Source organism: Cebus imitator, unplaced genomic scaffold (assembly GCF_001604975.1).
Source record: "Cebus imitator isolate Cc_AM_T3 unplaced genomic scaffold, Cebus_imitator-1.0 Scaffold190, whole genome shotgun sequence".
Taxonomy (NCBI): Eukaryota; Metazoa; Chordata; class Mammalia; order Primates; family Cebidae; genus Cebus; species Cebus imitator.
This window is the reverse complement of record NW_016107505.1, coordinates 326602-340257: the sequence shown is the minus strand read 5'-3', so window position 1 is coordinate 340257 and position 13656 is coordinate 326602. Positions and strand designations below refer to the sequence as shown.

The window sequence follows — 13656 nt, the reverse complement described above, 5'->3', positions numbered from 1 at the left end:
AGGGAGGCAAGGGAGTCAGCCGGCCTTTCTTTCAGCAGCCCCAGCACTCATTATCTGTCCCACGTCCCACGTCTGTGCAGCGGTGGGGCACAGCACCCAGTACCTTGGGTACAGAGGAGGTTTCAGGGGACAAAGTGGAGTGGGCTGGGGGCCGATGATGCCACGTGGGGCTGAAGAGAGGATCAGAGGTGTCTCCAGGGTCAGAGCTAGAGGCAGCGGTGAGGGAGGAAGGTGAGGGCTGGCTGGGCAGGGCTGGGAGCTGGGTTCCACTTCCTCCTCCTCCCCTTCCCGCCCTGGCCTCTCTGGCTTCACCAATGAGCTGGGAAAGGGGAAATTCTTGAGTGTAAAGTCCAGCAGGTGGAAGGACCAGGCCTGGGACTCCTGGGTCCCCGGCAGTGTCTGGAGGCATGACTGGGGCTGGTGGGGGCCTCGGGGCCTGGCGGAGCCTGGTGCTGCTGGTAAGTGCTCCCTGCCCAGAGCGGGCTCCTGCCGGGTCTGAGGGAGAAGGAACTGGGTCCCTGCACCCCTGTTATGAGGAATTAGGTGCTGAAGATCTCTTAGAGAAGGAAGAGGGCTTCAGGCTTGATAGAGACCATAGGAGAGTCTTCCACCTGGGGCTCTCAGATACTGCTGTGTCTGCTGCCAGAGGACACACGGCTGTGTTCAAAATGAGTGACAGACAGGGAGCAGCCCCACCTCCCTCAGACCCAAAAGTCCAAACCCCAGTTCCTCCTCCCTCAGACTAGGAGTCAAGATCCCCAGCCCCTGTTCCTTCAGACTAGGAGTCCAGGCGTCCAGCCCCTCCTCCTTCAGACCCAGGAGTCCAGACCTCAGCCCCTCCTCCCTCAGACCCAGGAGTCCAGACCCCAGCCTCTCCTCCCTCAGACCCAGGAGTCCAGACCCCAGCCCCTCCTCCCTCAGACCCAGGAGTCCAGACCCCAGCCCCTCCTCCCTCAGACCCAGGAGTCCAGACCCCAGCCCCTCCCCCCTCAGACCCAGGAGTCCAGACCCCAGCCCCTCCCCTCTCAGACCCAGGAGTCCAGACCCCAGCCCCTCCTCCCTCAGGCCAAGGCTCCTGGTCCCTAGCCTTGGTTTTTTCCTCTCTTCCCAGTCTGTTCATTGCTCTCTGCCCTCAGTTTTCCAAGACCATATATTTCGGGAAATGAAGTCATTAATTTTCTCTCTCGGCCTTATTGGGTGGAGCCAAGCCCAGCTCCCTGAGCTCCGCCCCTGCCATGTCCCCCTTCTCTCTTCGACCCAGGAAAGACGGTTGGGGTGACCTTTGTGACAGCCAAGCCTAATGCGGGCCCCTCCCTCCTGTGCAAGGGTGACTCACTCCCAGGGCGGGGGACCAGCTGCCCCTCTGAGCCCCACCTCACTGGGCGGGGGAATGGCTCAGAGGCTGACTCCGTTTTCTCTGGTCTCCCTCCAGGGCCTGTGCAGCTGGACAGGGGCCAGTGTGGCCGGTGAGTGACCCCTGCCTGAACTCACTGCCCACCCGAAGAGGTGGGACCCCAACTCTCTTGAGCCTCTGGGGGGTCCCGGTGGTCCATGGTTGGGGCTTTTGAGCGCTGTTGTTTCTGCACTTGGGGCAAGAGCTCCGGGGGTGGGGAGGGGTGGCATTGACCTGCTCCCCTTTGCGCTGGACTCTCCTTCCCAATTCTCAGCCCTTGACCCAGTGAGGAACCTGAGAGCGGAGAATCAGACCAACAGCTCCATCACCCTGAGCTGGGAGGCCCCCGAGGGTCTCGACCCGAAGAACTCCATCTACTGGGTTCAGTGGACTCGAGATGGTGGCAGCAGGGAGACTCGAAACACAACAGACACCAGAGTCACTGTGGACGGACTCGAACCCGGGTCTTCGTATGCATTTTTTGTGTGGATAGAAAAAGATGGAGAGCAAAGCACCAGGGTGAATCTCAGTACCCCCACAGGTGAGAGGCAGCCATGGTTTTCATCTTTATCATTATTATTTTGAGACAGAGTTTCAATCTTGTTGCCCAGGCTGGAGTAAAATGGCACAATCTCAGCTCACCACAACCTCCGCCTCCCAGGTTCAAGCAGTTCTCCTGCCTCAGCCTCCCCAGTAGCTGGGATTACAGGCATGCACCACCACAGCCGGCTATTTTTGCATTTTTAGTAGAGATGGGATTTTTCCATGTTGGTCAGGTTGGTCTCGAACTCCTGCCCTCAGTGATGTGCCAACATCAGCTTCCCAAAGTGCTGAGCCACTGCGCCCGGTTTAATCTTCATTATTATTATTATTATTATTATGACATGGAGTCTTGCTCTGTCATTCAGGCTGGAGGGCAATGGCCAGATCTCAGCTCACTTCAACTTCCACCTCCTGAGTTCAGGTGATTCTCCTGCCCAGCCTCCCGAATAGCTGCGATTAAAGGTGCACCCCCCACCATACTCACACACCTGGCTAATTTTTGTATTTTTAGTAGAGATAGGGTTTCACCATGTTGCTCAGGCTGGTCTCGAGCTCCTGATGTCAGGTGATACACCTGCCTGATACACGTTACAGGCGTGATTCACTGTGCCCAGCTTACTCTTTCTTTTTAAAACTGAGGTGGTAGGGGTGGTTGAGAACTGGCAAGTTCTGTAGTTCAATAGAAATCTAATGGAAGCTATGCCTGGGCAACATGGTGAGACCTCATCTCTACTAAAATCAGAAAATTAGCCGGGTGTGGCGACACGAGCCTGTGGAGGCTGAGGCAGGAGGATCGCCTGAGCCCAGGAGGTGGAGGCTGCAGTGAGCCGTGATTGCACCACTGCACTCCAGCCTGGGCCACAGAGTGAGACCTTGTCTCCAAAAGCTAATGCAATATGATAAAATAAATTTTGGTTCGCTAAGGTTGCATGGCATTCCCAGTTCAGTTCCACATTTCATGGACTTTGTTGAGGGCTTTCTGTTCCTCCATGCCCTCCACTGGGAGAGTTGCCTGCCTTATTGGAAGGCAGGAGAGCATTTCTAGCATCGAGGAAATTCAGTCAGAAAGTGCTGTTAGCCAGGCGTAGCGGTGAATGGCTGCCGTCCCAGCTGCTTGGGAGGCTGAGAACAAGAATCATTGGAACTTGGGAGGCAGAGGTTGCAGCGAGCCGAGATCACAGTGCTGACTCCAGCCTGGGCAACAGAGCAAGACTCCGTCTCAAACAGACAAACAAACAAAAAAGGAAAGTTTTGGTCCAGATCCTTGCTACTCAAACTATGACCAGAACTATGTGGGTAGGTAGCATCACGGAGTGCTGACTGGAAAGGCAGGATCTCAGCTCCGTCTCAGGCCCACTCCTTGGGGCCCTCATGACATAACGCACACATCACAGTCGGCCTGCATCAGCTGGCGCCAGCAGTTTGGAAGAACTGGGAACATAAAGGGCCAGAGATGTCCACTGCCTGCCCCCTTTGTTTTCTGTATCTCTGTTCTCATTGGATCTCTCTCCCTAATTTCTCAGCCCCCAACCCAGTGAGAAACCTGACCGTGGAGGCCCAGACCACCAGCTCCATCACCCTGAGCTGGGAGGCCCCCGAGGGCCCAGACCCACAGAACTCCACCTACTGGGTTGAGGGCACTGGAGACGGTGGCAGAACGGAGACCCGAAGCACAACAGACACCAACGTCACCGTGGATGGACTTGAACCCGGGTCCTTATATAAGTTTTCTGTGTGGGTAGAGAAAAATGGAGTAAATAGCTCTGAGGAGACTGTCACTACTGCCACGGGTAAGAGGCGGCCACTGCTTCATGTTTTCTTCTTTTTTAAGGATGGTGGTAGGGGGTGATTGAGAGCTGAGAAAATGCAGCAGGTTCTTTAGTCCCGTAGATATACAGTGGAAGCCATGCATGTGAATTTCAGTCTTCTGTCAGCCACATCAAAATAAATAAAAAGAAACTGGCCAGCCTGTCTCTACAAAAAAATTTAAAAAATTCTCTGAGTTTGGTGGCATGTATCTGTGGTCCCAGCTACGTGGAAGGCTGAGGTGAGAGGATCACTTGAGCCTGGGAGGCAAAGGTTGCAGTGAACTCTGAACGGACTACTGCACTCCAGCCTGGGAGACAGAGAAAAACTGTGTCTCTTTAAAAAAAAAAAAAAGGAAACAAATGAACGAAATAATCATGAGACATTTATGTAGCTCATCGGATACAATTTTGTTTTTAAATTAAGATAGAGTCTCACTGGAGTGCAGTGGTATGATCTTGGCTCACTGCAACCTCAAGTGATTCTCCTGCCTCAGCCTCCCAAGTAGCTGGGACTACAGGCGCCTGCCACCACGCCTGACTATTGTTTGTATTTTTAGTGGAGACGGGATTTCACCATGTTGGTCAGGCTGGTCTCGAACTGCTGACCTCAGGTGATCCACCTGCCTTGGCGTCCCAAAGTGCTGGGATTTCAGGCATGAGCCGCTGTGCCCCGGCGGATACAAAATATTATCATTTAAACATGTAATCAATATAAAAAGGATCATTAAATATATACACTATGTACCCGCAAAAATAAAAATAAATATAAATAAATATATAAAAAAATGTAAATAAATGTAAAAAGGATCAGTGAGATAGTTGACATTCTTCATTTCGTATGAAAGCTTCAAACCCTGGTGTGTGTCTTATGCGAATGGCTCATCTCATTTTGTAAAAGCCACATCACGAGTGCTTAACAGTCACATATAACTTGTGGCTGCCACACTGGATAATGCTGTGCCTCCAGTTGCTGGATTCAATAGTTAAGGAAGGGCTGGAAAGTTCCAGAGCCAGAAACTGCAACTGATTTTCCCTCCCATACTGCTTTTCAGCCCCCAACCCAGTGAGAAACCTGATAGTGAAGGCCCAGACCACCAGCTCCATCACCCTGAGCTGGGAGGCCCCTGAGGGCCCAGACCCACAGAACTCCACCTACTGGGTTGAGTGCACCGGAGACGGTGGCAGAACGGAGACTCGAAGCACAACAGACACCAATGTCACCGTGGATGGACTTGAACCCGGGTCTCTATATGCATGTTCCGTGTGGGTGCTGAAGAATGGAATCAACAGCTCCCAGGAGACTCGAAATGCCACCACAGGTGAGACGCGGTTGCCATTTGTTTTATCTCTTATTTGTTTAAGGGAAGACAGCAGGAGAACGTGGCCGACTGTCCAGCCCATAGTCCCTCTGCGCCACATCGAGCCAGGTCCTCATGTCCACATCCTGGGCAGCCTCAGCTCAGGAGATGAAGATGGATGACTGACTATGGTACCTCCAGCTTCTATGTTGGGGCGGGTCTGTGTCAAGGACTCTGGAGAATGTGGACCATGAGGCCAGGGAGCGTCTTCCTGCACCACCAGGAATGCGCAGGGGCAAGGTGTGTGACCTGAGCTCTCAAGGAATTAGATGCTGTGAGTGGGGACACTCTGACCCTCTGACTCTTCTCCTAGTTCCCAACTGTGTCACATATATTGAGGTTGGAGACTCAGATCATCAGCTCCATGATCCTGAGGTGGACAGCTCCCCTGTCTAGATCTCCATTGCCCAATATGGTAGCCTCTAGCCACATGTGGCGATGACATTTAAACTTGTAAATGGTGCATGAAACTGCAAATTCAGATGCACATTTCATGTGTTCAGAAGGCCTGTTGAGGGGCTCCCAGTCCTCCCTTCGTCCTCTGCTGTGCTGGTGCCCACCATATTGCAAAATGAGAGACCACACAGAAAGCTCCCTTGACTCTCTCTCTCTCTCTCTCTCTCTCTCTCTCTCTCTCTCTCTCTCAACAGAGTCTTGCACTGTCGCCTGGGCTGGAGTGCAGTGGCACAATCTCTGCTTACTGCAACCTCTGCCTCTTGGGTTTAAGCGCGTCTCCTTGTCTCAGCCTCCCAAGTAGCTGGGATTACAGGTGGGCACCACCACACCCGGCTGCTTTTTTTGTGTTTTTAGTAGAGACGGGGTTTCACTATGTTGGCCAGGCTGGTCTCGAACTCTTGACCTCGTGATCCACCCACCTTGGCCTCCTAAAGTGCTGGGATTACAGGCGTGAGCCACCGCACCCAGCTGCTTTTTATTTTTATTTTTTTTTAAGAGTCACAGTCTTGTTCTGTCACCCAGGCTGGAGTGAAGTGGTAGGATCATAGCTCACTGAAGCCTCAGATTCCTGAGCTCAAGCAGTCCTCCCACCTCAGCCTCCCAAGTAGCAGGGACTGCAGGCGTGAGCCACCACGCCTGACTTTCTTTCTTTCTTTCTTTCTTTATGTATTTTGAGACGGAGTCTTGCTCTGTCACCAGGCTGGAGTGCAGTGGTGCAATCTTGGCTCACTGCAACCTCCGCCTCCTGGGTTCAAGGGATTCTTCCGCCTCAGCCTCCTGAGTAGCTGGGACCACAGGTGCGTGCCACCACGCTTGGCTAATTTTTGTGTTTTTAGTAGAGATAGGGTTTCACCATGTTGCTCAGGCTGGTCTCGAACTCCTGATGTCAGGTGATACACCTGCCTGATACACGTTACAGGCGTGATTCACTGTGCCCAGCCTACTCTTTCTTTTTAAAACTGAGGTGGTAGGGGTGGTTGAGAACTGGCAAGTTCTGTAGTTCAATAGAAATCTAATGGAAGCTATGCCTGGGCAACATGGTGAGACCTCATCTCTACTAAAATCAGAAAATTAGCCGGGTGTGGCGACACGAGCCTGTGGAGGCTGAGGCAGGAGGATCGCCTGAGCCCAGGAGGTGGAGGCTGCAGTGAGCCGTGATTGCACCACTGCACTCCAGCCTGGGCCACAGAGTGAGACCTTGTCTCCAAAAGCTAATGTAATATGATAAAATAAATTTTGGTTCACTAAGGTTGCATGGCATTCCCAGTTCAGTTCCACGTTTCATGGACTTTGTGGAGGGCTTTCTGATCCTCCACGCCCTCCACTGGGAGAGTTGCCTGCCTTATTGGAAGGCAGGAGAGCATTTCTAGCATCGAGGAAATTCAGTCAGAAAGTGCTGTTAGCCAGGCGTGGTGGTGAATGGCTGCCGTCCCAGCTGCTTGGGAGGCTGAGAACAAGAATCATTGGAACTTGGGAGGCAGAGGTTGCAGCGAGCCGAGATCACAGCGCTAACTCCAGCCTGGGCAATAGAGCAAGACTCCGTCTCAAACAGACAAACAAACAAAAAAGGAAAGTTTTGGTCCAGATCCTTGCTACTCAAACTATGACCAGAACTATGTGGGTAGGTAGCATCACGGAGTGCTGACTGGAAAGGCAGGATCTCAGCTCCGTCTCAGGCCCACTCCTTGGGGCCCTCATGACATATGCACACATCACAGTCGGCCTGCATCAGCTGGCGCCAGCAGTTTGGAAGAACTGGGAACATAAAGGGCCAGAGATGTCCACTGCCTGCCCCCTTTGTTTTCTGTATCTCTGTTCACATTGGATCTCTCTCCCTAATTTCTCAGCCCCCAACCCAGTGAGAAACCTGACCGTGGAGGCCCAGACCACCAGCTCCATCACCCTGAGCTGGGAGGTCCCCGAGGGCCCAGACCCACAGAACTCCACCTACTGGGTTAAGGGCACTGGAGACGGTGGCAGAACGGAGACCCGAAGCACAACAGACACCAACGTCACCGTGGATGGACTTGAACCCGGGTCCTTATATAAGTTTTCTGTGTGGGTAGAGAAAAATGGAGTAAATAGCTCTGAGGAGACTGTCACTAATGCCACGGGTAAGAGGCGGCCACTGCTTCATGTTTTCTTCTTTTTTAAGGATGGTGGTAGGGGGTGATTGAGAGCTGAGAAAATGCAGCAGGTTCTTTAGTCCCGTAGATATACAGTGGAAGCCATGCATGTGAATTTCAGTCTTCTCTCAGCCACATCAAAATAAATAAAAAGAAACTGGCCAGCCTGTCTCTACAAAAAAATTTTTTAAAATTCTCTGAGTTTGGTGGCGTGTACCTGTGGTCCCAGCTACGTGGAAGGCTGAGGTGAGACGATCACTTGAGCCTGGGAGGCAAAGGTTGCAGTGAACTCTGAACGGACTACTGCACTCCAGCCTGGGAGACAGAGAAAAACTGTGTCTCTTAAAAAAAAAAAACAAAAAAAAAGGAAATAAATGAACGAAATAATCATGAGACATTTTATGTAGCTCATCGGACACAATTTTGTTTTTAAATTAAGATAGAGTCTCACTCTGTTGCCCAGAATGCAAGACATTCTAGGTCTCATTGCTAGGAAGTCTTTTGTCCTTTCTTCCTGTCGTCCTTCCTTCCTTCTTTCCTTCTTTCTTTCCTTCTTTCCTTCCTTCCTTCCCTCCTTCCTTCCTTCCTTCCTTTCTTTCCTTCTTTCTTTCTTTCTTTCCTTCTTTCTTTCTTTCTTTCCTTCTTTCTTTCTTTCTTTCTTTCTTTCTTTCTTTCTTTCCTTCCTTCCTTCCTTCCTTCCTTCCTTCCTTTCTTTTCTTTCTTTTTCTTTCCTTCCACCCATCTTTCTTTCCTTCTTTCTTCTTTCTTTCTTTCTCTTTCTTTCTTTCTTTCTTTCTTTCTTTCTTTCTTTCTTTCTTTCTTTCTTTCTTTCTCTTTCTTTCTTTCTCTCTCTCTCTTTCTTTCTTTCTTTCTTTCTTTCCTTCCTTCCTTCTTTCTTTCTTTCTTTCCTTCTTTCTTTCTTTCTCCCTCTTCCTCCCTCCCTCTCTCTCTCTCTCTCTCTCTCTCTCTCTCTCTTCTTTCTTTGACAGAGTTTTGCTCTTTTTGCTCAGGCTAGAGTGCAGTGGGGCAATTTTGGCCCACTGCAACCTCCACCTCCCGGGTTCAGGCAATTCTCCTGCCTCACGTCCCGAGTAGATGAGATTACAGGCATGTGCCGCCATGCTCGGCTAATACTGTATTTTTAGTAGAGACAGGATTTCTCCATGTTGGTCAGGTTGGTCTCAAATTCCTGACCTCAGGTGATCCACCCACCTCGGCCTCCCAAAGTGCTGGGATGAGAGGCCTGAGCCACTGTGATTGGCCTGGGGGTGTTGTTTCTCAGCAGCCAGGACTTTCCAAACTGTGGGACCTTCTTTTCTCCCTTTGTGAAATGGGCTCTTTGGGGTCAGGGAGGGCTCTGGACTGTCTAGCACCATTTCTCAGGAGCTGACAAAGTCACCAGCTGGACAATTGGTCCCAGGGAATTAGATGAATCAAGAGGACACTGCCCTGCCTCTCAGCCTGGGCATGGTGGGTCCCACTCTCGTGAGAAGAATCAAAATTACCTGGGAGACTAGGTTCATCCTTTTTTTTTTTTTTTTTTGAGGCAGGGTCTTGCCCTGTTCTCTAGGATGGAGTACAGTGGTGTGATCATCGCTTACTGTGGCCTCGACCTCCTGGGCTCAAGTGATCCTCCCACCTTGCCCTCCTGAGTAGCTGTGACCACGGGCGTGCACCACCATGCCCAGATAATTAAAAAAATTATTTTTTGTAGAGATAGGATCTCATTATGTTGCCCACACTGGTCTCAAACTCTTGGGCTCAAGTGATTCTCCCACCGAGGCTTCCCAAAGCACTGGGATTAGGGGAGTGAGCCTCTATGCCTGGCCTGAACCTGAAACTCTTTAATCCTTGGTCATTTGGCCTAAAAAGATGAAATTTGGCCTCCTTCTAGAAACGTGGTGTGTCTAGATTGAGAAGTCACTTACCTGGGGTTCCTGTGGGAAAGAAAATACAGAAGATCCGATCTTGAAGGCCGTGAGAGATGATGGACTACAAATCCCATCACCCATGGGGCCATGACTTCATAAGCTGCAGCGATACAGAGAGTCCATGGCCTCATAGGAGTTGTAGTTTCAGTGGGTGGGACTGATATGCATTTGGGAAGAACAGAAAGATGACAGGATGTGACCCAGGGCTGTAGCCAGGGGACAGAGAGGGCTGGGAGAGTCTGGTCCTCATGGTGTTTGGGTGTCTAGGCTCTTTCCTGTGGTTCAGCCTCCTTAGCCACTGGAGCCATTGATAATGGGTATCTCAGCTTTGCTGTGGGGGAGAGGCTGGCAGGAAGGCTGGGGTAAGAGGGTCTTTGAGGCTACTCCTTTAGTTCTCTGTCCTCACTTCTCAGCTCCCAGTGAGGTCACGGATCTCCAGAACAAAACTCAGACTAACAACTCAGTCACACTGTGGTGGCAGGCCCCCAGAGACCCCCACTCTCAGCTGTACGTATACAGGGTCCAGTGGGCCAGCGAAGGACATCCCCAGAGGGAGCAAGATCCGCAAGTGAATTGGGCCAACCAGTCCAGCAGGACCAATGAGACATGGTACAAGGTAGAGGCCCTGGAACCCGGGACTCTGTACAACTTCACCGTGTGGGCAGAAAGAAACGACATGGCCAGTTCCACGCAAAGCATCCGTGTGTCCACAAGTGAGACCACCCCCTCGCCCACCCCTTCCTGCCTTCACCTGGTGAACTGGGCTTAGTTCAGGCCTTGAGGGCTGAGAGATGAATGGAGTAAAAATCCCATCAGGCCATGGGCCATGACTTGATGAGCTGCAGCTGTGGCAGAGCCCAAGGCCTCATGGGAGTTGTAGTTTGAAGGAACTTACTTGTATCCATTTGGAGAGGACAGAAAAGGAGGGAAGATGAAGTGGTTTGAATTGGGGAGGAAGGGATGGGCTTGTCTCTGAGAACTGGCCTGAGTAGTGGGGGTAGGGGTGGAAAGCCACCTTGGATGGCTCTGCTGACCTCTTGCTTCCTTCACCCAGACCCAGACACAGTCACCATCAATTCCTGCGTCAGCACCTCAGGGGGCTATGGAGTCATCTTGACCTGGTCCTGCCCCCAGGGAGGCTACGAGGCCTTTGAGTTGGAGGTGGGTGGACAGCGAGGCTCCCAGGACAGAGCTTCGTGTGGGAAGGGTATGTCTGTGTTGGGTCTCGGGCCGGCTCAGTCCTACCCAGCCACCATCACGACCATCTGGGACGGAATGAGGGCCACTTCTGCCTCTGTGACCTGCCACACCGAGAGTGCAGGTGAGCGGAGCCGCGTGGGCCAGGGAGCTTTGACAAAATTCTCAGTAGACCTCAGCAGGCCCCACTTTGTGAGGAAATCAATGGGATTCTTTTGTTTCTTGTTTCCTTTGAAACATCTTTATTTTATTTTTGTGAGATGGAGTTTTGCTCTTGTTGCCCAGGCTGGAATGCAGTGGCGCGATCTCAGCTCACTGCAACGTCTGGGTTCAAGCGATTCTCCCGCTTCAGCCTCCTGAGTAGCTGGGAATACAGGCATGTGCCACCACACCCGGCTAATTTTTGTATTTTTAGTAGAGACGGGGTTTCACTATGTTGGCCAGGCTGGTCTCAAACTCCTGACCTCAGGTGATCCACCCACCTCGGCCTCCCAAAGTGTTAGGATTACAGGCGTGAGCCACCACACCTGGCCTATCCATTCATTTTTATCCATTCACTGCTCCAGTTGATACATCAGTTGAGTGGTTTCTGCTTTTGACTATTATGGGCAATGCTGCTAGGAACGTTTGTGGACAGGTTTTGTGTGGACGTATGTTTTTATTTCTCTTGGGTCTATACCCACTAGTGGAACAGTCACATGGGAACTGTACTTTTAACTGCCCTTTTTTTTCCCCTCCTAATGTGGTTGTATCACTTTGCATTAATCAATGGGGTACTTGAAGAGGTTTGGAGCTTAGGCTTGGGAAAGGTCTGGCCATGTACCAAGACTGTGGCCATAAGCCTCACTTTGCCCCATCAGTCACTTCCCGGGAATAGGGTCTCCAATCTGGAGAGAGCCTGGGGGTTGATGCGGCGACCAATGGATGCTGTTCAAACTGGGCTTTGCCAGACCCCACTACCTAGAAAGTTCTCTCCCTTAGTAACAAGGCTATAAGACCGTACTGTCCCCTGTAGACAAGCACACTGTTCGCAGCTGCAGCTTGGGGCCCTTGAAGGCTGATAGAGATGGGCCACCGGCTTGAGTCTACCCTAAGACCAGACATCTAACAACAGGTCTTGGGAGAGCCGTGCCCGTCAGAGCCTGAGAGCAGGCACGGCCTCAGATGCCACCAGACCTCGGTAGGCTCCGCTGCTGGGAAGTCCTTCCTGAGCCAGCAGGACCTCCGAGGAGATGAAGCTGCAATTCTGGGGAGGACGGAAGCCGTCCATGCCAAGGACAATCTCACAGCCAGCAAAGTGTTTTCCCAGCCTCGGCACTATAGATGCTTTGCGCTAGATCCTTCTTTATTGTGGTTGGGGGGGGGGCGTCCTGTGCATTGTAGGGTATTGAGGAGGACCCCTGGTTCCACTCACTAGATGCCAGCAGCACTCCCACCTCCGAGCTGTCCAAATTCTCCAGACATTGCCCGGTGTCTCCTTGGCAACAAAATCGCCCTTGTTGAGAAGAACTAGTCTGGGCTAAGGAAGGCAAGAGTCACTGTTTTTTTGTTGTTTTGGGTTTTCTTTTCATGAGACAGGGTTTCACTCTGTTGCCCAGGCTGGAGTACAGCAATACGATCAGGGCTTAATGCAGCCTCCACTTCCCAGGCTCAAGTGATCCTCCTGCCTCAGTCTCCCCTGAGTAGCTGGGACTACAGGCATGTACTACCATGCCCCGCTATTTTGTTGTTGTTGTTGTTTTCTTTTCCTTTTTTTTCTGAGATGGAGTCTTGCTCTGTAGCCCAGGCTGAAGTGCAGTGGTGCCATCTTGGCTCACTGCAACCTCCACCTCCCGAGTTCAAGTGATTCTCATGCGTCAGCCTCCTGAGTAGCTGGGATTACAGGTGTGTGCCACCTCACCCAGCTGATTTTTGTGTTTTTATTAGAGATGGGGTTTTGCTGTGTTGCCCAGGCTGATCTCAAACTCCTGATCCACCCACCTCGGCCTCCCAAAATTTTGGGATTACAGGCGTGAGCCACTGTGCCTGGTCAGGAGTCACTCTTCTGCAACCAGGTCACCTGTGAAAACGATGGACAGTTGACCCTTGAATGATAATCCCCTACACAGTCAAAAATCTGCATGTAATTTTCACTCCCCAAAAACTTACCTACTAACAGCCTACTCTTGACTGGGAGCCCTACCAATAACATCAACAATTAACATGTATTTTGTCTGTAATATGTATTATATGTTGTATTTTTTTTTGAGACAGAGTCTCGCTCTGTCACCCAAGCTGAAGTGCAGTTGTGCGATCTTGGCTTACTGTAACCTCCGCCCCCTGGGTTCAAGAGATTCTCCTGCCTCAACCTCCCAAGTAGCTGGGATTACAGGCACGTGCCACAATGCCTGGTTAATTTTTTTGTATTTTTAATAGAGACGGGGTTTCACTGTGTTAACCAGGATGGTCTCAATCTCCTGACCTCGTGATCCACCGGCCTCAGCCTCCCAAAGTGCTGGGATTACAGGTGTGAGCCATCATGCCCGGCCATATTATATTCTTATAATAAAGTAGCTAGAGAAAAAAATGTCATTAAGAAAATCTTGGCCAGGTGCAGTGGTTCGTGCCTGTAATCCCAGCACTTTGGGAGGCCAAGGCGGGTGGATCACGAGATCAGGAGTTCAAGACCAGCCTGGCAAGATGGTGAAACCCCGTCTCTACTAAAACTACAAAAATTAGCCAGGTGCAGTGGCAGGTGCCTGTAATCCCAGCTACTCAGGAGGCTGAGGCAGGAGAATCGCTTGAACCTAGGTGGCAGAGGTTGTAGTCAGCTGACATCGCGCCATTGCACTCCAGGCTGGGCAA

The 13656-nt window shown here is 51.4% G+C and overlaps 1 protein-coding gene across 1 annotated transcript in view; it reads left to right on the top strand.

Moving 5' to 3' along the window:
* The first annotated feature begins 206 nt into the window (after positions 1 to 206).
* PTPRH (protein tyrosine phosphatase receptor type H) overlaps positions 207 to 13656 on the top strand; it is a 23859-nt gene continuing 10409 nt past the window's right edge. The window contains exons 1-8 of the mRNA XM_017546539.2: positions 207 to 458; positions 1433 to 1466; positions 1668 to 1934; positions 3460 to 3726; positions 4797 to 5063; positions 7406 to 7672; positions 10029 to 10328; positions 10670 to 10936. Coding sequence (XP_017402028.1) covers positions 408 to 458; positions 1433 to 1466; positions 1668 to 1934; positions 3460 to 3726; positions 4797 to 5063; positions 7406 to 7672; positions 10029 to 10328; positions 10670 to 10936 — 1720 coding nt within the window. The 5' untranslated portion in view covers positions 207 to 407. The remainder of the gene's footprint in view (positions 459 to 1432; positions 1467 to 1667; positions 1935 to 3459; positions 3727 to 4796; positions 5064 to 7405; positions 7673 to 10028; positions 10329 to 10669; positions 10937 to 13656) is intronic.